The following is a 26,047-nucleotide window of genomic DNA, read 5'->3' as shown; positions in this document are numbered from 1 at the left end:
AGTGCTTTACTATTGATTTGTGAATTCTTCAACTATTAAATTTTTTTACCCTTGTGTTGTACACATATTGACATTTATACTTAATTCTTTGTTTACATTTGAGTTATACTCAAAAAATAAGATATGTTAAATTTTGATATGGTACATTCAAATTTGTTGATCTGCTTTGTGGTTTCATGGATTAATCCAAAACTTATGCAGCTCTCTTTTCTCTACAGTAGCTGTCAAAGGTGGCTTAGGGACTTCTGGGAATCCCTAAGCCCTTTTCAAAGGATCTGCCAGGTTAAGTACTGTTCCTAGGAAAAAGACTCATTCAAAGTATAGGATAGACCAATGGATTTTAATGTAACTGAATATAAAAAATTCAGATATATTTTCAGATTGCAACAACTTTTAAGAAAATACCACTGCTGCATTTTAGTGTGGTATCAACAAATAGCCACAAATATCTGAAAAGGCTATTAAAATCATTTTTCCAGCTACATGTCTATGCAAGGCTGGATTTTCTTCATTTCCATCAATGAAAACAATATATCACAACAGATTGACAGTAGACACATACATTGTAATGCAGATATGTTCTGTTAGTAAGGCATTAGATTTGCTAAAACTTAAAGTGATGCTATCCTATTTTTTTGAAAACATAGTTATGTGTCATAAAACCATGCTATTAATTTAAAACGTAATGGGTTTCTTGCTCTTTCTAAACGAATTAGTAAATAAATATTTTTAACAATTTTTCAGCTTTGGTTTCTAATACAGTCTAATAGATGTAACTCCCACAAATAAAAGCTCTTTGGGGTCCTCAATAATTTTAAAAAAGTACAAAGAAATCCTGAGACCAAAAAGGTGGAGAACCACTGTGTACCCACTTTTATCCAGTCATTCCCAAGCCATATATTAACCTCTTCCTTCTTCATTGACTTATTATGATTCCTTTATCCTATATTAAGTTTTTATATAGAATGGGGTTCTTGTTTCTTGGTTAACTCTCCAGTCTGTTCTATTGGTCTGAACATCTGGTCTGACATCACTATCATGCCATTTTAATTGCTGTAGTTTTATAACATGTTTTAATACCTCATGATGATAATTAATATTCCTTAATTATTCATAATTTTCAACACCTCCTTGTTTATTCTTTCCTGGGTATTCTTGCAGATTAACTTTGTACTAAAAATATAAAACCTTGAAAAGAGAATACAGGTAGAAGTTTAAGAGTTTTTGAAAAGTGGCATAATGAAGAGAAAGAAAACAGACAGTGTTTGTTCATTTTAATGTATTCCAAGAAATATAGAAAGGAATGGTTATAGGCGCAAAAATAAACAATAATGCCCTGTTCAGACTACACTGGGGAAGTGTAGTCACAGAATACCTTTAGCATTCATAGCAAGAAACCTTGCTTGTTGTCCAATAAGAGAGAAAATATGAGCCTCTGTTACTACTAAACATAGATGATCCCATAGGAAATGTTTTCTATAATCCAATTTCCTGGGAACATGTTATTATACTCAGCAAAGACATTCCACCTATTTTAGAAAATATACGAAGCCTAAAAGGACCAAGCCTAAAAGGACCAAGTTGTAGGAACTTATACTACGGAAATAATTAGTAATATACACAAACATTTATCTATAAGGATGTGCATCTTTACACTGTTTACACTGTTTATGATAGTGAAAAATGGAATCCTCATTCATATTCAAGAATAGGGAACTGATTTTAAAAATTATATTATTGGGGGCCGGCCCGGTAGCTCAGGTGGTTGGAGCTCTGTGCTGCTAACTCCGAAGGCTGCCGGTTCGATTCTCACATGGATGGGCCAGTGGGCTCTCAAGCACAAGGTTGCCAGTTCAATTCCTCGAGTCCCACATGGGATGGTGGGCTCTGGCCCCTGCAACTAAGATTGAACACGGCACCTTGAGCTGAGCTGCTGCTGAGCTCCCGGATGGCTCAGTTGGTTGGAGCGTGTCCTCTCAACCACAAAGTTGCCAGTTCGACTCCCACAAGGTATGGTGGGCTGTGGCCCCTGCAACTAGAAATGGCAACTGGACCTGGAGCTGAGCTGCGCCCTCCACAACTAAGACTGAAAGGACAACAACTTGACTTGGAAAAAAGTCCTGGAAGTACACACCATTCCCCAATAAAGTCCTGTTCCCCTTCCCCAATAAAAAAAAAAGTATAAACTATCGAACAAAACATGGAGATACATTTAAAAAAAAAGTATATTATCTCCATATATTAATTATGCTGCAATTGAAAATTCTATACATGTCTTTTATTGATAGGGAAAACTATTTGTGATTTATTACTAAATAAAAGCAGGTTATGAGAAAATTAGCATAGTATGACCCCAATTAAATTTTCATACAACATGAAAAACATCTGAAATTATAATACCAAAGTATTTGTTCACAGTGGTTACCTCTGACTTGTGAGATGATAAGCAATTTTTAAATTTCTTCTTTCAGCTTATTTATATGGTCTCACTTTTTCTTTCTAATTACCATGTATTACTTATGTAATAAGAAGAAAATTCTGTGCAGGTGATTACTTTTAAAGCTGAAGTCTCATCTCCACCAGGAGAAATTCACAGTGATTAGTCTGGGCCTCCCAAGAAGAAAGGCTGTGTTTATAAAGGAAATAGTAAATAAAGGAAACACTGAACCTTTTACAAATATTAAAAAGATATTGTGAAAAATAGTGAAAGAAAGTGCTGGAACATTCTTGGAAGATAGCAGCCTGAGCACAGGTTTCTGTGGTTGCTTCACGACTAAGATAGCCTTCACTAGCTGCTAGGGTTTGGAGGGACACTGAATAGATCTGAGCCTCATGTCCTCTAGGAAGAAAGCGTGAGTGTGAAAAAGTAGAGGTAAGAGACTGTCAATTTTTAAAAATAATTTCTTCATTCATTTTTGGATAGCCATTATTTTTAATTCAAAACAATTATTGGGAATTCATAGATGTTGGACTTATAAAATAGTTCAGTTTTGTTAGAGGAAAGTATGTCATGAATCATGAATGTGTTTACACCCTTGGACCAGTAATCCACCACTCACACATAATTCAAGTATAATCATTAAAAAAGAGAATGTACTCTGCACAAAGATGCAAATACTTACATTAAAATAACCACAAAAGAGAACAATCTAAATTCTCAAGAGTCAGGAAATAAATATTCAAGCTATCACCCGACTATTATGTGGCAATTAAAGTAAATATGAAAATACTATAGATGCATGAAAAGTGAAGAAAATATTTAAAACTTTTTTTTTTTAAATGACAGACTTAGACTGTAAGGAGACAGACTTGGATTTCTGTATTGATGTCATACAAAGAGAATGTTGGATAGAGTTGTAGTATGGTTAAGGACTGCGGGGATTGTGTATACATGAGTATATACGAGTATGTGTGTGCATGTGTTGAAACATGGATGTTCCTTTTGGTAAAGTTGTTCAAATAAGTAAAATTAATTTTGAAAAACTATCCAATCCACCTGCTTGATTGAAATAGGATTATACTAATTCTGATACAGAATCACATAGCCAAAATCATTATTAAACAATTATGTTGTAGCTAAATAGTCACCATGGGATAAAAATCTATACTACTAAAAAAAAAAAATGTTGCTGCACAACTCTTATCAATAACCTGTTGCAGATAGAACTTATGGAACTATCTAATAATATATGAGCAAAATATGTACTTTTTTTTTTTTCCTAGAAGGACTATTATTTTAAAACCAAACCCAAAGCTTACCAAAATTTTAACTGGTTTCAGCACTTTTCTAGTAATGGCACCAGGGGCTCTTAAACGAATGGTTTCCAAAATACACCATTTAATAAGAGGGAGTTTCTTCAAGTCATCCTCAGACACTTTAATCTTATCTTTACCTGTAAAGAGAATTAAAAAAGAAAATGGGCTTAAAGAAGCCAGAAACTGATTTTAGGTAAGTTCATCAACATAGGTTAGATATTGCCTCTAAGAGCTACTGCTAAAATTACTATTACTTTTTGCATTCTAACTTTAGTAATTTATTGCCTCTTTTGATCATTTTCTTTTTACCAAGATGAAAGGTATGGCATAAAAAACTAAACCAATGCTGATTACTGTAACATCAGAGATTGGTATCCAACCTTGGTTCTCACAGTCCTATCTCTACCCGTCAAAAAGGTTCAATTTTTACTCATTTCATTCTTTCTTGTCCAAATTCTTATTCCACTTAAGAAAACAGCAATAAAAGATTGGCATCAAAAGCACAAAGTAAAAGATCTGAGAAACCACCTGGCTTACTTCTTCTATCTCTTCCCTGTCGATTCACTTTTGGTTTTCCCTTTTTTTTAAATCATCTATTTCAGAAGGTCCCCCAAAAATATAAGAAAAAGGGTGCCAGGGCACATGTATTTCATCTGGAAACATGATTTCTCTAAACATAGGTGCATCAGATGTTCCTATTGCAACATGCATACTTTAGCTAAATAAAAGCAGGTTATGAGAAAATTAGGCACCTAAAAAAGTATTGGGTCCAATCTTTTTATAACCCAAAGTATGATGAGGGCTTTCAGTAAAATCAGACAATTTAGTTAATGGTATTTCAAGTAAAACGTTTGCATTTTGAATATTACTTTCTTTCAATTTGGTTTTGACCGAATTATTAATAAAAGTCAACAACGTTATCAGTTTAATTAAGTCGACTATCTTATTTGCCTCCAACTGTATTGGAAATGAGTGGTGACAGTGAGTGGAATGTAGGGTCTCCAGCCAAGTCTCTCTCTTTGACTCTGGATGAGGCTTGTTCTAAAGCAAGCCTGTTCTGCAGGAGAACTGGGTGGGTGCTGCTTGGGAGTACATGTGGAATTCCTGGGGAGTCAAAAACAAATGTCTTTGGTTAGTGGAGTCTGGGCACCAGAGTTTTTGAACTCTGGTTCGACGAATCCCCATAGGGGTGTCTATACACTCCATTAAACTTGATAGATTCTTGAGCACAAATAAAGGCCAGGATCTGAGTTAGACTCTACCAGGGTTACAACAATTAAGGCATTCTTGCAATACACTTAGTCCAGCACCATAGGTATCTAGTTAACTGGTACACTACATAGGCAAGGAAACTATATGGGGAGATGTAAAATATTCTAAAATAGTCCAAAGCAGGGAGGGTTCATATCCAACTAAAGCTAAAGCAAAATATTCTATGAGTATCTTTCTCTAACATTACAAATATAATTAGTTTCCTGCATCGTGAGGCCTCAGTAAATATACAATGAATTAACAAATGGTCAAACTTCAACATGGCGAGATGAATCATTGGTTATTCTAGGCAAACAAAAGAGGAAGAGCAAGGCTTTAAAAAAGTTTGGAACTTCGTATATAGTGAAGTTTCTGACTACCATTTAGAAAAAAGAGATTTTATTAAGAATTCTTAGTAGACTAATTGAACTATAAAGTGCAAAATATTTTGTAGTATATAATACAGAAACAAAAGCTTGTTTTTGAGTTGAAAATATTAATATTTAAAATCTATTATAAACTATAAATAAATGTATGAGAGATGTAGACGACACTTGGAAAACAAATGTTTTGATAAAATATTTTTAGTTTCTCAAATCCCAGTGTGATGTGGGAAAAATAAGGTAGTATTCTTGGAGGAGACAAAGAAAAAGCAAAGGAAACATACTAAGTTTTTAAACATCTTTAGGTTAAAGACCTTTCTTATTATAACTCTTAGAAATGGCTCTGTACTCATACTGTGCATATTTCAATGCACATCTGTGGTTTGTTCTTCCAGCATTTTGACTCTAATATTAGAAGGCTCCACTTGGAAGAATGCCAAGGTAATCATTGAAAGGGCTAGAACCTAATCTCCACCAAGACCAGTACAGAAGACAGGCAGGGAGGAAACTATGGGTGATTTGGGGTAAATTTTCAAAACTAATCGTTTAACTCTTGGCATAAATACAATCAAAGTCAAACCAAATCTTAGGGTATTTGAAACAAAATAAACAAAAAGATGATCCTTATATTCAGAAATGGCAAAAAAAAATTTCTAAAATATATACAGTTTGGGGATTCCACAGGCATGATAGCACGCATGTTATCACACAGTAACTATACATTATATTTGTTAAGGATATATGACAGATTGAAATTCTATATTTCAGCCATGTATTCACTCAATAAAAATTTGTTTCGTATCTGTTATGTGCTAGCCCAAGCAAAGGTGCTGTAAGAGACAGGAAGAGGATAATACTAATTTATCGACCTTCTAATGTCACAAACACTTTGGACCACTCCATTTTTTTCTCATAACTACCTGCCGGGTATGGAGCTTCAGAGAGGTTAACGTGTTGGAGGAAGCAAGCCTGAAAGTGTCAGAGCAGTCTTCAAACCTATGTCTGTCTACACTGAGAAGCCTTAAGCCTTACCCTTGCTTATTGTACCCTGTCGCTTCCCCTACGAGGAGAAAGGAATGAGAAGGATACAGTCATTTCCTTAAAGGAGCTTGGACACAAGGACACAAAATAATATCTAGATATAAATAACCCTAATATAAGTTTCATAAGAGAGGATTCACGTGTCAGTGGCATTCATTCCCTCTCGCCTAGGGCTAGAATTTCAGCTAAGCCTGGAAGGATGAGTGAGACTTACCCAGACAGAAAGAAAAGGAACTTAAATGCCAAAATTCATCATAAGAATATGATTTCCTGGACTTAAAAAAAAAGAAACACAAATCAAATAGAACAACCAGAGTAAGTTCTTCTTTGAGAAAGAGCTCCTCTGGTTCTTAATATTTAAGCCTCCTCTCCTTACACACACACACACACACACACACACACACACACACACACACACACACACAGAGTAAATAAGTAAACACACAAAATGTAAAATACAAAAATCTTGTTTCTAGAGTCCTGGAGTAACGTTACATAAAGATTTAACTAATAACTTTGGAGAAATAATTAATGTTTTGACAGAAAAGGAGAATAGTTGGTATTTGTTGAGTCATTCAGACTATTTGAGAAATAATTCTGAGGAGGGTGGATCAGAAGGTGGGGTGAATCAGAAGGGGGGGCGGCCAGTGGGGTTGAACACCGAGGAGGCCCTGAGTTTCCCCACAAATGAAAGACAGGTGTATATACTACTAAGTGACACATGGAAAGATGAAGAGAAGCAAAGAATAAACTCCACTGAAATTTAAAGAGTGCATTCCTACACATTCCATCACCTCTTTCTTTACTTCTTGAAGCATGGATTCTCAGTTCTGTTGTTCTATGCTGTGAGGTAAGCTTTCTGTCAGAGGTTGCCTTTTCATATTTGTAAAACACCTTGTTTAAAATTTTACAGTTAAGGTGTGTGTAAAAAGTCATAGTACACATGAAAGAAAATGAACCTGGGATAAAAATGCATGACATAAAGGTTGAAAAATAAAGAAACTGATTTAATAACGTCAAGCAATGATTAAGAAATTTGCTTCCCAGATTTTGTAATAATTTATTTAAAAAGTGAAATCAAATAGCAAAAGTTAGTATTTACTTGAGACTGTTATTAGGGAAATTATGAAATAACTTTGAAAAAATACAGGATTTCTATGTCTTCTGCTCAGAAACAATGAAGAAATGACATCAGTTGCTGACAGAGAATAAGGGCAGGAAACTAGTTTTCTGGCATATTTTCTCAACCATAGACCTCATGATAAGTTTCTGAAAAAAATAAAAATCAGTTTTTAGAGAACAGAGACAAAGCTAAAAAAGAACTAGTAAATAAAGAATTTATAGTATGCCAGAGAGGAATAAAGGAGGATCTTACATTCTTCCCTATATTTCAGGAATTCAAAAATTTTAGGGGCCAGCCCGGTGGCTCAGGCAGTTAGAGCTCCATGCTCCTAACTCCGAAGGCTGCTGGTTCGATTCCCACAAGGGCCAGTGGGCTCTCAACCACAAGATTGCCAGTTCAATTCCTCAACTCCCACAAGGGATGGTGGGCAGTGCCCCCTGCAACTAAGATTGAACACAGCACCTTGAACTGAGCTGCCGCTGAGCTCCTGGATGGCTCAGTTGGTTGGAGCGTGTCCTCTCAACCACAAAGGTTGCAGGTTCAACTCCCACAAGGGATGGTGGGCTGCGCCCCCTGCAACTAGAAAACGGCAACTGGACCTGGAGCTGAGCTGTGCCCTCCACAACTAAGACTGAAAGGACAACAACTTGAAGCCGAAACGGCATCCTCCACAATTAAGATTGAAAGGACAACAACTTGACTTGGAAAAAAGTCCTGAAAGTACACACTGTTCCCCAATAAAGTCCTGTTCCCCTTCCCCAATAAAATCTAAAAAATAAAATAAAAGAATAAAACAACCTTTAAAAAAAACTTCAATATTTTAAGGAATGTTCAAAAATTCAATTAAAAAATTATACCTCTACTTTATTTCAGGAATATTTTCTTTTATTTACAAAATTGCTGCCTTCTCAGAAGAAACGTGTATTCACTGGAAAAGGTTAGCACATCTCAAATAGAAGGAGAGGACAAAATGTCCTGAAGTAGGTAATATCATTAATAGGTTTTGTATCTCAAATGACCCTAAAACAGTTATTTATAGGTAGTGAGAATGTACTGATTACAGATTTCTGGAAATTTTTAGGAAGACAAAAATTTGTTTGTTGACTTGGCTTCCAAATGCGAAAAACAATAAATCCTTTTCTACAATTATTCTTTTAAATGTGAAATGAAATACTGTAAAACTGATCTTTGATTATTGGAAAGGAAAATCAATTTTAAATTTTGGATAAAGGCCCCAATGACCTTTCCCTTCTCCAAACGTGTATTACCCTCTATTCCTGAGGACTAAGAGATAGTGAGAGAAATACCTAGAAGAGGGGTAGACCAGAACTGAGAAACAAACAGTCGCTGAGAAAAGAGAAGAAATGGTTAAAGAATGAATGAGCAAATAAGGTCACAGAACTAAACTGGTTAAGCAAGGTGCAAAATTTGAGGGACTTAATTATTCTACGCAATAAAACAGATTTTTCCCTAACATGGCAAATTATGTTTTGGGGCTGGACCTTCTCCACTGGTAGCAGTAGGACACAGATTCAAAATATTCAAAAGAGTGTGTCAAGAAAGGGAGAGGTTGTTTTGCTTTTAAGAAGGGAGAAAGTGATGGAGAGGTCACTAGGCAGAGAAGCTGAGAATAAAACAGGGCTTCATTTGTGTAGGAGAGTTGAGCTTTTTAAAATGGCAGCCTACGATGAAAGAGGATCCTCCAATTTCTAGTCCTTCTCCCTCCCCTCTACCTCTCCTCCCACCTTCTTGCCTTTTCCCTCCTCCCCCTCGCAGAACATCCAGATCCTTCTGCATATCCAGGGGGTGACTCTGGATTCATGGCATCTGAAGATAGAGAATGGGAGGTCATTGGGCACCTAAAATAATTAGGAAGTAAATATAATTTTTGAAGCGAGAAAGAGAGAGAAGAAAAAGATAATGAATTAAAGGAAACAGTAGAATGGGTCCCTGGTGGTCCATTATGTCTTGCTGCCTCATTTAGATATCTGGCAGAAACTTCTGGAATGTGAAGAAAGGGCTGATAGAAGGAGGTCCACCGAGGCAAGCTCCAGAGGTGATAACACATATGCAAAAGGTATTTCCACCCTTCTTGAAAACATGAGGCTTGCACTACCATATCAAACAAATTGTAAGCTGACTGTGGTAAGACCCTTCAAAAATTCACTTTAAAAACCAATATTCCGTGTCATCTTCCAAATAGTTTTATAACAGAGAAAAAAGATGTACTCTCTAGGTTTTTGTTTGTTTGTGTGTTTTCATAAAATATTAACTTCCTTCATTATTGTGGAGGTACATTATTGTACAGGTTCTGTGAGACAAAATTCTGTGAGAAAGATATTAAGTTAAATTTACAGAAAATTTAAGAGAGAAGATGAGAGTAGGTGAAACACTACATATGGTAGCCTATGAAGTTAAATGCTTTTTAGTTCACTGCTGTTCCCTATGAATTCTTTATAGGTAGAATCTCTGCAATGACTACAACTTTCTAGAATATTAATTCAATGCAAATGTTGGTAGTTTAGAAACTTTTGTGTCAAGAATGTGAAACAGAATGGAAGTTACTATTTTCTTTAATTTTTTTTTTTTTTTTTTAGCTTTGGCAGAAAAGATTGTGAATTTGCTTTTGTTGCCAATTATGTTCTCTTTTGTTAATAGCAGTGTTACAATCAATTTTAATATCTGGTAGAGCAAACTGGCCTTACTAGTTTATATTTCTAATAATTTTGATGTCTAATCACATTTACTCTTCAAAAACTTTTGTCATTAAGTTAATTTCATTCCAAAAAACACTGGAATTCTAATTAATGAAATATGTATTCATTTTAAAAGGGTTGGCATTTTCATAGTAAGCCTTCCCGTACAGGAAAATGGTATACTTTTTTTCTTTATTTAGGTTGCTTTTTAAAAAACATGTTTTTATAAAATGTTATAATTCCTCCGTATAGATCGTACCCCAACCCAATCTCTTTATTCAAGAGAAATACCAGTTAGATGAATAGAAAGGACAGATGTAAATGGGAAGGAAGACTTGAAAAGCACCTTATTATGGTATTTGTGGTGGAAACAGACTGGGGAAAGCAGAGGATAAGCCTAGAGATTGTCCGTGCACTCTGAATATGGGTGTTGGGCGTTTAGGGATCACAGTGGCAGCCTGGCAAGCCATATCTTCACTTCTCCTCTAACCACCAGCTTCTTCCAAATACCTCAGTCTTTTCTGAACCTCCAGCTTTGGTTCTTCTGACTTTCCCAGGGATGGATATGGCTTTTTGGCATCTGAAGGATTTAGGATAAAATTCTATTATCAAAGACACACACTCCTATTGTTGGGAAGGGCAGTCTCATGTGCATAGTCTTTTAACCCCAACTTAGTCACATAAGAATGCACCTTCGTCCTGAAACACTTCCTTACCCAGAGATAATGAGCCCACAGAGCTGAGCTGGGCTTATCACCTGGTGGGAATACCTTTGTTTCAGGCACAGTCTCTGCTTTTGTCTCTGCTTAAAGTGCTTGCAGTACATGGTACCTGTCCAACCCCACCACTGTATCTGTCCTCCAAGGCGACGGGACAGGGTTCCTTCCATTGTGAGTATAACATTGTTCCATCCACAGCTTCACCGTGCTGTGTTTTCCTTGGCAACTCTGATACCAAGATGCAGAGGGCAAAAGTTTTGAGAGTCTTCCCCTGGGACCGAGAACCAGTTCCTGGTACTCTGCCTGACACCTATCGATAAATTACAAGCAATAATCTTTTGGACATAAATTCTGCTCAGCTGCTTCAGTTTGACATTCATAACTACAGACTGACAGAGGCAGTGATAACAATGGATTGAGAAAGATATCAAGGACTGAAATATTGCTTAGAATAGGTTATTAAGACTGATGGAAGGTAAGGAGTTAAGAATCGACAGACTGATCCTCCCCACCCCTTCTTCTATCCATACATGCTGCTGTAAAAATATGCCAAATCTTATTCTATCACGTCAAGAAAAATTTGATATTATTGTATCAAGTCAACCGACCAAGAGTCTCTTCTGAAAAAATAATACCTCATGTTATTTTCAGAAATACTTCTCTCATATGTTAAAAAGGAGGTTATGAGTTTCTCTATTCACGGGAATATAAAATTAAGACTACTGTATAACCGTATCACTTTTTTAAGAAATAAAGGATACAGGACTTTATATATTTATAATAAATTAAAAAGTGAGATATTAACTAAACAAGACAATATGGGTAGATAATAAAATGTAAAATACATTGCGATCTAGAAATACCCTTCATTTATAAACTCTGAACAATGATTCTAAATTTGGACTGTGTTCTCTGAAGAGATGTTGACCCAACTTAAAGGCCTTTACCTCAGTAGTTTCTAAAGAGGAAAATAGATTGTCCAAATGCCTGAACAACTCTCCAACAGAACATTCAAAAAAAGAACTGCATCTGAATGAAAAATGCAGAGGATAGATAAAGCAGATTAACAGTGCTGTACTGGAGTGGGACAGTGCAAAGACTTAATAAAAAAAGAAGCGTAAGAGTAGGACCTTCTCCAAACTTATAGATTTGAAGAGGGACAACAAATAATCTACAGCTATCAGATGTATCTCTTTCCGCCTGTGGAAGGTAGGCAATAAAGGACAGGGTGACTTCACACAAACTCTCCTGAGTTAATGTCACAAGTCATAATTCAGGTATTAAAGGCAGAAACTGGTGGAGGGAATGTAGCCTCCTGGGAAATCTCTTGTGGACCAGATCTCATACATGCAAGTCCCACCGTGGCCTTTGTGGCTGGGCTAGTGGATTGGAAAGCAACAAACTGTCATTCCAAAATGACGCCATCTTGGTCTTTAGGGCCAAGCAGAAAAGAAGGTAAAAAGAATAGTTTCAGATGCAATCTTCCTGCATTTATAAATACTTTCTTAGGTAATCTACATATGCTCTTCAAGGTGGATGAATGAGACGTAGTTTGTGAGATGCTCTAGCACAATTTAATATTTTCTGGATCCATTCCAGGATTTTAAAAGTTGGGCTAGCAAAGAAACATGAGACTATGTAAGAAATTTCCTGTACTATACGCCATCGCCTCCAAAATCTCCATATTAGGTTCATATTGTCAGGCTACCAGTGGGAGTGGAGAGATTTTTTTTTTTTTTAATAAAATAACTTTCCTGTTCAGAACTCCATTGGAGTGCCCTTGGCTGTCCTACTTGATCTTTCTCCTCAATGTTTTGATCAACACGCAGTGCAAAGGGCCAAGAATCTATCACAGCCACAACTCTGGCTATCAGCCATTGAGCCCTGGCAGGCTGCACAGCAGTAATGAGAGTGAGCTTCTTCTGTTAGCTGGAGGGGCTAGGTCTTTGATGCGCCACAATGGAGTCCCCGAAGAACGCCGTTATGGGTTGGTAAGATGGCACTGGGACATACCCATGTGGACAGAAGCTGCATACAAGTTATGATATCGGTAAGAGATCATCACAGATAAGGTTTCAAGAACAAATGAACACGTTTCATTGCAAATATGTACAACTGATGAAGTAACTGAAATAATGCAAACAACACGGAATTTGCCTAGAACATCAGCATAAGCGCTGAGCAGCTTCATTAACTACTCTGCTAGTCCTTATACCTGTTTCTATGAGCAGAGACAGAATCTTCTCTCACTAGTGTAGGGTAAGGGTAGCTATCTGACTCAATGTCACCACGTAACAGCATCTGGCCACTTGAGAATGTTGTTACGTCCCCACACTTGCTGCTAAATCAGAACACAGTGGTAGCAAAATCATTATTATGTATTAGTTGGTTCTGAGTACGTTTTCTCTTTTACCCCAAGTCACACAATTAGTGAGTGACAGGATTGACACTTATGCATCAAATTGCTGACTCTCATGCAATGAAAATTTTGTAACGTGTGCCTTTTATGATGCACACATCATGACTTTATGTAAGATGTCAATCAATTCGATGCAGGTCCATTTCTATTACAGAACCTGATTCATTGTAATTTAACAGAAAAAAAAAGTTTATTATTTTTTTCCTTATATAAGTACACAGTAAAACTTAATAGCAAAAAAAAAAGGTGTGTGTGTATGCTACCCTACGTTAAAAACAATAGGTGAACAGAGTTCAAAAATTCAAGTGCATTTCTATTTGTTTTCTGTTTGTTTTTAAAATAGAATGACTCTCTGCTGGTGGGCAGATACTTACAGTGAGAATCCTGAATTAGAAAAGAACGTTGCTTTAAAACACAGTCTAAACAGGACCCAAATATTAATGCCTTGGGAGTGCTTTGGATCATAAATATAACTATTTATGCTGTGTTGATTAATCTTTTATGACCTAGTAATCCTTTAGTAGTTATCTTGAGAAAACAAAGTACAATGAAGCTAAAAATGCAAGAAGCATCTAAACATGTATTCTTACATTTTTAACAAAATAAAAAAGAAAAGTAAACCATACTGGTAGGTTAATGGAATGCCACTTAAACAAATTAAAATGTAAATACTTAAATAAATAAAATGGAACATAAGATATAGTTTGACATTAAAATAAAAATCTGAACAACTTAATCCTCTTCTTCAGCTCTGTGGATACAGCAATGTTCCCTGTTTTGAGAACAGAGCAAACCCTATAGGAAGAGGAAGAGATTTAGGGGGAAAAGTTCTCTTTATCAAAACATACAAAACAAAGTTTGGTTGAACTATCCATGTGCGGATTGTTCAATGAACAGAATAAAGGAGATGAGCATTTATCTTTGGTCGGCACACGGGTGTTTCAGTCAATTATTGTGCTGTTTATTAAAACTGTCCATAGTTCATACAAGTAGGAAGTTTCATGAGAAAGGTGGGGAGATTTAATTGTACTTAGTCTGCTTTCGGGGTCTGTAAGCAAGTAGACACCTCAACCGGGAATAAAGAAGGAAAGTATGTGTTTACACACAGAGATACAGATACAGAGCTACATAGTTATATTTATAAAATGTATTTATATTTGTAAGATATATTTAGATAATACTATAATAAATGTATTGATTTCTTTTTTTTTTTCTTTTTTTTGGTAATGTATTGATTTCTTATACTCACACACATACATAAATTATCTACACACACATTGACATGTGTCAGTTTTGGCTAGCCTCATCTGAACCCCATGCTTCAACAGACACTTGCCTTGCATCTAATTCCTGGCACCTAAATACTTGCTGAATGAAGGAATGAATATGGCTGGGGCAAAACAAACAAGGAAGAGGGTCGCAGAGAGATTGTAGAGATGACAAAGCACCTTCGTTAAGGCTTTAGATTTTATTCTGAGTGAGCTGTGAAGCCACTAGATGTTGCTCAGCACAGAGTCCCGGGATCTGACAAATGAAGGGGAAAGAACCAGTGAAGGAAGAGAACTTGGATCTACCAAGAGACTGGTGATGGTTAGATCATAACATTAGAGATATTTAGAGGGGTTCGGATCCACATGTCTAGGTGACTTTGGTCAGACGAAGACATAGGTACACAATAAGTTGATTCTACATATAAACCACAAATCATAGCTCTCTAATGGTGTTTATTACTTGTCACCATTATTTTGTTTGGGTACATTTCATGGTCAAGACAGCCACACCCTATTGTTTTAGAAAAGGCTGGGTATAAACATGGTTATCCTAGTTTCTGAATCAAAAATGAGGTGCTTCGTTTAGAAAATATTTGTTTCTAATCTCTAAGTTTACTTAGGAGCAAAGTCTTATAAAGGGATCAAAATGAAGTCACAGTTAGTGTTACAAATATAACACACAGCAGAGAGAAAATGAAGAGTGTGTTTAGAGAATAGTCAAAGGTCCACCTTCGTTAGACTACCACTCTGCACACAAAGATGCGTCAGAACACCAAGGCCGTAGCATCAGGCTCAGGCAGCTGAACACAAGCACTCCAGGAATACTTTCTGGGTCCACATGTCGTCTAACTAGAGCTGTGGTTTAGAAAACTTAATATGGAAGCAACTTGGAATGGAATAAAGCTAGAAATGGGATCTAATCATCTTACGTCAGGCATTCTGAAGAACATTTTAAAACAAGGAGACTTGCTAATTTGTATAGTCAACTCTAGAGCCAGACAAACTTTGGTTCAAATCATAGTTCTTCCATTTACTAGCTGTGTGGTCTTGAGCAAATTACTTAATTGGTACTTCATTTTCCTCATGTTTAAAATAAGGGTAAATAGTATCATTGAGAAGGGATGATTCAAGAAGAGCACTTAGAATAGGGCCTGGTACTTAGTAAGTGTTATCTTAGTGAGTGCTATTCTCATTGCTTTTGTTTCTATCCTCTAGGATAACATTAGACATAAATAGCCTCATGATGTATTTTCTGCTATACTTCAGTCATTTCATAAGATTGCAAATGTATAGAACAGTAATTCAATTATTGCTATAAACATCCAAGGAAACTATGTTATTTCAAAAAAACAAAGACTAATATTTGGAAGAAGAAGGCTCATAATGGTTACTAATTTCATGACATGGGAAAATTATAAAATTTCATATGACTGATATCGTTACATCAGTTTGGGTCATAGCTAAGATTTATAAAACATGCACTGTGCTATCTACTTTATATTTGCTATATTCTCCTAAGAATCCCATGAAATGGGCATTCTTATTTTGCCATTATCACAAAAATAAAACAGGCTTAAAGAATTTGGTAACTTGAATAAGGATATACCATTAGTAAGGGTCTCAGACTGGATTCGAACCCAGGAAATCTGATTCAGTTTTTTTGAGGCTATGACAGGTTATTGAAATAATGTGTCATAATTTATAAGTTAAAAGTTTAAAAAGATGACTAATTTCCAGGAATTGTAACCTAAAACTCTGTAACCAAGAAAAACATTCTTTATCGGATTCTCAATGGTTTGATAATGTACATTTCACCCAAGACCAAGGGATAAAATAAAATCTTAGGCAAGAGAATGTTTTACAGAGTTCAAAACCCTAAGGAAATGCTAGCATTCACTACCGTTCATCTGGATTCTTGGAATTGAGACTACTCAGTTATTACTGGTCAGATATTGGTTGAGACCAGGGTTCTGCTAACTCAAAAATTAAGCATAGAGAACTATCAAAAACTTTGCATAAAACGCTCATTTCCTATAAGCTATCTAATGGGATGGGTGACAAAGCTGCAAATGAAGGTTAGACTAAGACACTCATTTCTCAAAAATATATTCTTGTATTTGTTCATTAAATTCATTCAGAAAATATTTGTTGAGTAATTTTTTGATTCAAAGCGCCGGAGATACTATACAGACCAAGACAGACATTGTTCCTTTTGTTGGAAAGATTATGTTCTGATAAATGAGGCAGAGGATAAATGAATAAATATACTGAAAGCAAAATAATCATTTTTTTGAGGTAAATAAAGAGTGAGACAAACCAGAGAATCACTAAAGGGAAAGTGACTTTAGATAGGGTAGGTCTAAAATACCTACCTAAGGAAATGACATTCGAGTTGACTAAAAGTTGAACGAGAACAGGTAAAACTTCCAGGCCCAGAAAACCTAGCAGGTGCACGTCTCCAAAGAAATCATGTAAATATTCCCTTTTCTCTCCTAGCCTCTTCTGGAAACTTCCAAACCTGCTTTCGTTGTTATAAAAAAGCACTTCCGGAGCTTCCTTGAGAGCACCAAGCACCACACCTCACTCACCTGTCATAGCCCTAGTACTTCAAACAGTGACACAGTGGGCACTCAAAAGATGTTTGAGGGCCAAGCAAATAAACAGACAAATGAAGGGTTAACCCACATGAATCTGGAAGGTTTCCTAAAAGAAATTTTAAAATGTATGGCTCAGGGTGATGCTGGCAAAAATGGCAGTATAAGGATTCCAAGGACTGCCTCTTCAAAACCAATGAGAAATCTGGTAAAAAAAAAAATGGTCAAAATCAACTTTTTCAGAACCCTGGAAATTAACTAAAGGCTTGCAGCAACTCAGGGAGTGTTTACCCAATTTACCCAAATTTAAAAAAAAGAAAAAGAAAATAAAGGCTGAATCTTGATAAAAACAGCAAGCATTATGACATTTTAACCTGCCCTATTGACACCCCCTCTCTACAGCTCCACAGTAACCTTGAAAATGAATAGCTTGTAATCACAGTGCAAACCTATAGCCCAGCAGCCATTGGAGGGGGCAGAACTGGGTTGGAACTACTTCAAAACCCCATTCCTAGAAAATTCTCATTATTTGACCTGGCTGGCAGTCCCCTGGAAAACCCCACCTGCAAGATTGTCTTCATCTGACCTGACTTGGAGGTAGCCAGTGGAGAAAGGTCTTTTCCTCAGGGGGGTAAAGGAGGGGTTGTGGTTGAAAACTTTTAAAGATAATGGTTTAACTTTGCAGCTACCAGAGGCAATAGATAGTAATTGGGACAAACAAGAGGCAAACCAAAAAGATTAAAATAAAAAGCTAGGAAATGACACGTTTGAAGACCTTTTGAGGAGGTCCAGTGCATTCCTGCAGACATTGAATGCCACTCACTAGTGTAGGGCTAAACAAATGCCCAGGGCTGTATTCATGCTCAGGGAAGACCTGAGAAGACCCCAGGCATCATCAATGAGTAACTAGGAGGTTCTGTGCAGAGTTGTCAACTGCCTGGCCGAGTGTTGAAGGCATGTATTTACATGCACATAGGGCCTGTTGGTAAAGAACTTGTTCATTCCTAGTGTAAAGAAAGTCCAAGTATCAGTTGACCACTAAACTAAACAAGCAGAGAAATAAGTGGCCACATATGATAAAGAATACAAACCTTACAGAATTAATTTTAGAAAGTCACTAAACAAACAAAACAAAACAAAACCTCTCACAAAGAAAATCTCTGAACCAGTTTACTTCACTACTGAATTCTATTACATGGTTAAAGAAGAATTAATATCAATCTTTCACGAACTCTTCCAGAAAATAGAAGAGGAGAGAACATTTCTAAAGTCATTCTGTAAAGCCAGAACTATTCTGATACCAAAACCAGACCAAGACATCTCAAAAAAAGAAAATTATAAATTAATATCCTCTTAGATATTAGATGTGAAATTCCTCAGCAAAGTACTAGCAAACTGAATCCAGCGATATATAAACATTACATGTTTTATATGGATTATACACCCTAAGTAGGATTTATCTCAGGAATACAAGGGTGTTTCAATATCTGAAAACCAATTAATGTAAAACACCACAATATAAAATAAAACATTATGTTAAGTTCAGGGCCACAGGGATGTGGAGTTGGAAATTCACTACAGACATCTCCAAAAAAGAAATGGTGATCTTGTGACAGAAAAGAAAATAAAAATGGGAAAACTGCCATATCGAGTCAGATTCTTGTTCCATTATCCTTAATGTTCTTTCTTTGACAGGATCTTTTGTATGCACACGTGGATATCTGCCTTGATACCGACTCCCGAAGATCTGTAGTCTCCTCTTACAACATCTAAATTCCTGAGCTGCTACTCCATCTTATTCAGGAATTGATCTGAATTGTTTCTACCTAAGCATGGCACAAATGTTTTCTATATTTTAATAAACTGTTTTCAATTCTGTAAGAGGCATGAACTGAAAGCATTGACATAGTATAGTTATTCCACTGGTACTACGATTTGAAGGAGCAATTTTCTGCCAGAGGAGAAAATAGGTTCTAAAAATAAACCAGAATGTGGAGGAAGAGAAAAGGTTTTCTCTTTCTCTGTTACAACTGTGTTCAACATTGAAGCGTTGTAGAAATTTAGATTAATGTAATACTTGTGTTGTGGCCTTGAGGTCAGATAGGTTTCCCACATTATCCCCACTATGCCCACCTGTACCTTTTTGTTTCCTAAAGACCAGGAATTTGGAGAGCTTCAAGTCAAGAGGAGGCTCTTAGTAAGGAAATGGTAAAGGAGAATTTGTGACAATCAAGGACGCATTCCCTTTTAACATTTGCAGACATGCACATTTTCATTAGCTTTGTGGACGTAAGCTCCATAAAGGCACGCAGTCTTCTCTTCCATTCACCATTGTATCTCCATTTCTAACTTGCCACTGGTTCTAATGTTCACCATTTCTATGAGATGACATCCAGCACCTGCTGATTTACACTCAAGGCTCAGAGACAGTATGCCTTAGACATTCATGTTGGTCACGCAATTTGCTTTTTGGTTTAACTCAGTAAGGAGCAGTCAAAAGAAATAAAAAATTCCAAATAAAATATTTTCAGCAAACATGAAGGGCGGGTTAACTGTTAATTGGCATCATATCTTTTGTCTTACTATTACCGTGTTTCCCTGAAAATAAGACTTACCTGGACAATCAGCTCTAATGATTAATTTTTGGAGCAAAAATTAATATAAGACCCGGTCTTATATAAGATGTAGTATTATATATTACATTATATTATTGTATTATATAAGACATAGTCTTATATTATATTACATTATATACATTTTATATATATATTATTATACATACATTACTATAGTAAAATAAGACCGGGTCTTATATTATAGTAAAATAAGACCGGGTTTTATATTAATTTTTGCTCCAAAAGACGCCTTAGAGCTGATGGTCTGGCTAGGTCTTATTTTCGGGGAAACACAGTATATTGTTTTCTTTCCAGAAAACCAAGTCATCTGTTATTATTTTTATATCAGAATACATAATATGACATATTAATTAAGATTTTTAAAAAAGAAATTCTACTCCCAAAACAGGTCAAATTATGTTGAATAAACAAGTAGTTGAACAGTCTTCATTCAAGCTTATTCCTGCTTTTTAAAAAAGATTACAGTTGAAGAGTTTGAATTTGAAACAAAAAAGGGAAAGGCAGCAATCCCTATCTGTAGTTCTAAACCCAGAAATCGCTAACAACTGTAACTTTTAAAATAATTCCTGTGGTGGTAAAATGTTACCTGACCTCCTTACCCATTAGTACTGTTACATAATATATGCAATATGCACCATGCTACTTTTATAAATTCTGGAAAATCCTAAAGTCCAAAACTATGGACTGCAGCTCAACTGAGGTTAGGAGCCAAGAGATTAGAATAAAAAGCACTGTACATTATATATTTATGCTTCTGCAGGGAGGTTAGGGGAATCACTATCTCTCCAGCTTTATTCCATCATTTGGAAAAAACGGAGTAATTAAATTCTAGGATTCTACCTGATCAATTTAGGTCCTGAAATGTGTAAAAAATTAGGTTAAATTTTGGACTACGTTGAATTTCTATAAAATTCTGGGCATTTGACTTTGCCCGGGATGTGTGACAAACACATATTATTAGACGTCTGTTCAATTATGTAATTTAATTCAATTTTAGTACCTGCTGTGCCAAAAACAGATGATATGCCTTCCATAATGGTCCTGTGGATACTGGGATGAGAGAGGATAAATCCAAGCGTCCAAAATGCAACCTTAAGAAGAAAAACATCTATCAAAACATACAACCTTCCTTGAAAGTGAAGAAAAGAACACTCAGCATTAGTCACAAACATTTAAAAGAAACAAGAAAAATGTTTAAACTAAATGTAAAGGCACGTTAGTAAAGAGCATTTTTTAAAACAACTAGGTTTTATGAATAAGAGGGGTTACTTATCTTTAAGAGGTCCAATTTATAATTTCATTCTGTCACTAGTTTCACTGTACGAGGTCTGACAATTAAGTTCGCTAATGTGTTGCAACAATGTTGCTAACCTTTTTGATCTCAGAGGGATTATTCATTATGAATTTGTACCAACTGGACAACCAGTTCACCAAGTTTACTATTTGGAAGTGCTGAAAAGGCTGCCTGAAAAAGTTAGAAGACCTGAACTTTTCGCCAACAATTCATGGCTCCTGCATCACGACAATGCACCAGCTCACACAGCACTGTCTGTGAGGGAGGTTTTAGCCCGTAAACAAATAACTGTATTGGAACACCCTGCCTACTCACCTGTTCTGGTCCCCAGTGATTTCTTTCTTTACCTGAAGATAAAGGAAATATTGAAAGGAAGACATTTTGATGACATTCAGGACATCAAGGATAATACAACAGCTCTGATGACCGTTCCAGAAATAGAGTTCCTAAATTGCTTTGAAGGGTGGACTAGATGCTGGCATCAGTGCATAGCTTCCCAAGGGGAGTACCTGGGAGGTGACTGTAGTGATATTCAGCAATGAGGTACGTAGCACTTTTTTCTAGGATGAGTTCGAGAACTTAATTGGGACGAGTTTGCAAACTTAATTGTCACACCTCGTATTGTTCATATAGATTAAAAAATGAGAAAAGTGGGATGTTTCTTACTAATACACAATATAAAATATTATATAGGCATACATTAAATATTTAGAAACAACAAATTATGACACTTAAGAATGTTAATTCAATCTAAAACAAAAACATTTTTCAAGATTTAATTTCCTTGAAATACAAATTAATTAGCAAATCATATATTCTGCAAATGAACCATGGTAATTTTAAAGAAGTCCCAGAAACTATACCTAAGATCTCATAAACTAAATTATGAGAGTACTCAGTATAAAAAAAAAAATCAGGTCCTTTCACGCCCTATTGAACAAAGGGTGCTTGCAAGCTCATGGTGTGCTACCGCGTATAGGATGCTTGGAAGTTCGCTCTCTAGATCAAACAAAAGGGTTTCAGATCTTTCCTCATTTTAGTATTATAAAATAAAATCATACTGCTATATATCTCAAAAATTATCTTTCCACTAGCTCAGGTAAATGTTTTCACTTCTATTTTTAAGTTATACAGTGAAGGAAACCTGTATAAAATCATTAAAAGGTGCTTAGGTTTCCCTCTTATGTTTTTTCAATGAACGTGTATTGTGAAAGAAATGTCATCTAGGAAAACCAGTCCTGAAATGACTCAGAGAAAACGGTGTAACTTTAGTCTTTCTGTCTCATTGGTGAAGTAATTTAGGTACCTTTAAATAATCCTAATACTCCCCTCTGTGGTCAAAAGAGGAAGAGCAATTGTCTGAAAGGAAGTGCTGCAACAAAGCCAAATTCAATACTGCTTACTGTGTTTCCCTCTGTGACATTAAACTGATAGTGCAAGGATAAATGTGGTAAACCAAGACCACTACAATTGGAGACCCGCTTTCTGTGGCATTTTTCAGATTATGAAAGAATTACCCTAGAGATCATCTACTGCATTTTTACAGAAGATGCCCAGAGAGCTGTCTCCCTGTTCAGGCCCTTTTTACTATTATCTATAGATGGAAGTGCTGAATTACTGTATTTAATTAATAACCACTCCATACTCAATTCATCTTATTAAAGAGTCAGAAATCATGTCCAGGGGAAAAAAATCTTAGTGATCGTACATAGATTTTCAGTTACACACAAAAAAGAGGGGAATTGGCACTTTATGTGCTTAATTAGAATTTTAGAGATTCACTAAAATTGAGTAGTATTTATTTTTATAACAAACACAAGGCATTCAGGGAAAGGGGTAGCACAATGGTGCTAGCTATCATTTTTAACACCTCTTTTCTTAACAGATTTCACATCTAAATTTCTGCTTTAGAAAACCAGGTTACTTTTTTAAAAAAAAAGCAAAAGAAAAAGCACGTAAAAGAGAGTCAAGTTTATAAACATTACGGAATCAACAAACAAGAATAAGTGATCTTGAGGTGTTTATGCACCCACATTTGATAAGGAGTTAAAGACTGCTCCCCAAAGTTATCACTTAATATTTTGCCAAAGGGGTCAAGTCCCTGGTGAGGGCTGGGCAAAAAGGGAAAGGGTCACCTGGCTCACTGAACTTCAGAAGCAGCCACTAACATGCCTTTCATTGCCTTGGAGAGCTAAGAACAAAGGTGTCAAGGGACAGGGAGGGAAGTTCTGTTCTGTTGTGTCATAGAGAAGAGGAATTGAGTACGTTCTTCAGCATCATTTATTCCTCCATTCAAAAAAAGATTTAACAAATATTGATGGAACTCTCTATAACATGTTACGTAGATAGTCTTCTGCCACTCAAGGTAAACACAAATTTCTGTAAGACATAATTCCTGCCCCAAGAACTTCCACATATTTCGGGATATAAGATACACCCACGATAGAGAATAGCTAAATGTAGAAGTGATGGGAGGCACAGATAATAAATGCTGTGGGAGTTGAGGGTGGGATGGGGTGGCAGGGTGGGGGTCACTACTGAAAGTGTTCAGAAAGAGCTTCAGAGAAACAGATTTTTAAAAAGGAAAAATGTCAGCTTTGACGTTAGACTTGCAAAAATGTTCTTTTAAAGTTCATCTGGGAGTCAGACATTTCTTGGGACTTGGAAATGGTTTCCCCATAGAAACAATTTCCTAAGTCGTGGTTAACATTTTGGGCCAGTCCAGCAAAGTTCACCTAGGTCACCACGGAGCCTCCTAGTACCTTGTAGCAAGCCAATATGAAGCCTCAGCTCTAAGTTCCATGGGCCTTGAGGCAGAGCACAGAGTAGGAGAAAAGCTAAGAATATGATCTGGGAATGAAGAAAGTTCAGGTACACTTCTGGCAGGATTTTCAGGGGCTTTCTAGGTAGCAGTTGGAAATCACAGAAGCCAGGATACCGGTGGCCACTTCCACCCTGGGGCATTTGAGTGGTTTAAGTTTCGGAAGCCAGGGCGGTCCATTATTTACCTATCATTGAAAAAAATGATTGATTGAAACCATGGCTTCACTTTTTTTTTTCATGGCTTTACTTTATGTAAGAGAAAACTAACATTTATTGAGCACCTACTCCTACTTTGTGCCAGAGACTGTTAGCCACTTTCCATTTATTACTAAAATAATCCTCACAACTCTCCTATGAGGTAGATAGCATGAAACCTATGTTAGAGATGAGGACACTGAGGCTCAGAGAAGTTAAGTAACTGGCCCACCGTCATCCAGCACTGGGATTTGGCTTTGGACCTGACCCAAAGCCTTTCCAGGGTCTCTGCCCACACACCAGCTGCCTCTTGAAAGTGCCAACAACAGCCAGTGAGACGGACCTTTCACTAATCATCAGACACTTTCTTTCTGAAATTAATGATTTAAATCCTTTCAGACCAGTGCCAGGAACAAATTCCAAAGAGCTGACTTCCCCTAAGTCAGATCAATGGCGCTTTGTATCCCTTTCTTCTGGGGAATTTTTCTAATGGGATCTTGAAAAGTAATCCTGTGACAGGAGTTGCTGCTTTGAGAGTTGTTTTGATGTTTGCTTTTTGATTTTGCTATATCTTACTCAGTTTCCAAGAAAATTATGCAAGGAACAATCAGAGATTAATATTAGTGCTACATAAAGAAGGGGGAAAGATTAACTATTTACTTGCCCACGCCAGATGAAATACATATTCTAGTGGTTGAGACACATTTGAGCAGAGAAACCAGAATTTCTATTTCTGCTCCTCCAATAAAAACAGGTTAAAGGAAACTAGATTATCAGTATTAGAAAGTCTTTAACAGCTCGGCCCATCATAAGAGGAACGAGAAATAAATAATACTTAAAACATCTTATTTCTCTTGGTTAGAAGAAAAATGACATCTATCGTTAGAGATGATTTGAATGTTCCTGTTTAGCCAAAAACAAATATATGAAAAAGGTTACCCTTTAATTGCTCAGATAATGTAAGTGCAGCTTAGGCTAATGTGAAATCCTCCTGACACAGGAAACCGGTGTGCATCGAACATGAAGTGGCAGTCAAGTTTCATGGCTTTAATCTACTTCATAACAGCTTTAAAAAGAAACAGTTAAAAAGTCTCTACTCTCTTTAGACGTATGGTGAGTTCCAAGGTCACCAGCTTCCTTGATGGGGAAGCTTACAAGACCAAGACTCCAAGCAATACAAACGGAATGGTACACAGAAGAAGCGGTTCGGGGGAAGACAAATAACTAATATTCACCAGGTACCCGCTGGGCTTATCTCAAATCCTCACAACAACCTTGTAGAGAAATGAGAATGACTATTAATAAGTCCCCATGTCCTTGGATCATACTAGGAGTTGATTATCTCTTTTTTACCGACAAGGCTCAGAGTTTAACTGACCTCTGTGAGATTCCATACCTATGACTGGCGATATCGGGGTTCAAGCCCAATTCTATCTTGAACTATCCGTTTACCTACTCTCTTCCCAATACAGGGTAGGAGTCAAGCCTTATTCATCTTTGCAGCACCCATACTAAACACACTGCCTGACACAGAAAATGCTCCATAAGCAGGTATTTCACGACTGACTCCAAAGAGCAAGGTTTCCCCTTTAGTCTGTGACATGCTATATTTCAGAGACCAAATTCACTTCAGATCTCTGCTTCACCTCCTCTGTGATCTTATGAGATTTCATTAGGCATCAGTTTTCTTTTTCCATCTTACAAAACACTCCATTGCACTCTTTTCCTTCCCCATAATAAGAAGTGAAAAGACTGAAAAAAAAGGGAGGGGGGCAGCTGGTTAGCTCCGTTGGTTAGAGTACGCTGCTCATAACCCCAAGGTTTCCGGTTTGATCCCTGCATGGGC

The 26,047-nt window shown here is 36.5% G+C and overlaps 1 protein-coding gene across 7 annotated transcripts in view; it reads right to left on the bottom strand.

The window, feature by feature from the left end:
- The window catches only part of CYP39A1 (cytochrome P450 family 39 subfamily A member 1), a 75,574-nt gene that overhangs the window by 29,363 nt on the left and 20,164 nt on the right, over window positions 1-26,047 (bottom strand). For all 7 annotated transcript variants that reach the window (XM_081040363.1, XM_081040365.1, XM_081040361.1 and 4 more), the window contains 2 exons: window positions 20,890-20,980; window positions 3,760-3,893 (listed from right to left, as the gene is read on the bottom strand). In XM_081040363.1, the coding sequence (XP_080896489.1) occupies window positions 3,760-3,893; window positions 20,890-20,980 (225 nt within the window). The remainder of the gene's footprint in view (window positions 1-3,759; window positions 3,894-20,889; window positions 20,981-26,047) is intronic.

The sequence above is a fragment of the Rhinolophus hipposideros genome (assembly GCF_964194185.1).
Source record: "Rhinolophus hipposideros genome assembly, chromosome: 3".
NCBI lineage: Eukaryota > Metazoa > Chordata > Mammalia > Chiroptera > Rhinolophidae > Rhinolophus > Rhinolophus hipposideros.
The sequence above is the reverse complement of the archived record's forward strand: the minus strand, read 5'-3'. Positions and strand labels throughout refer to the sequence as shown.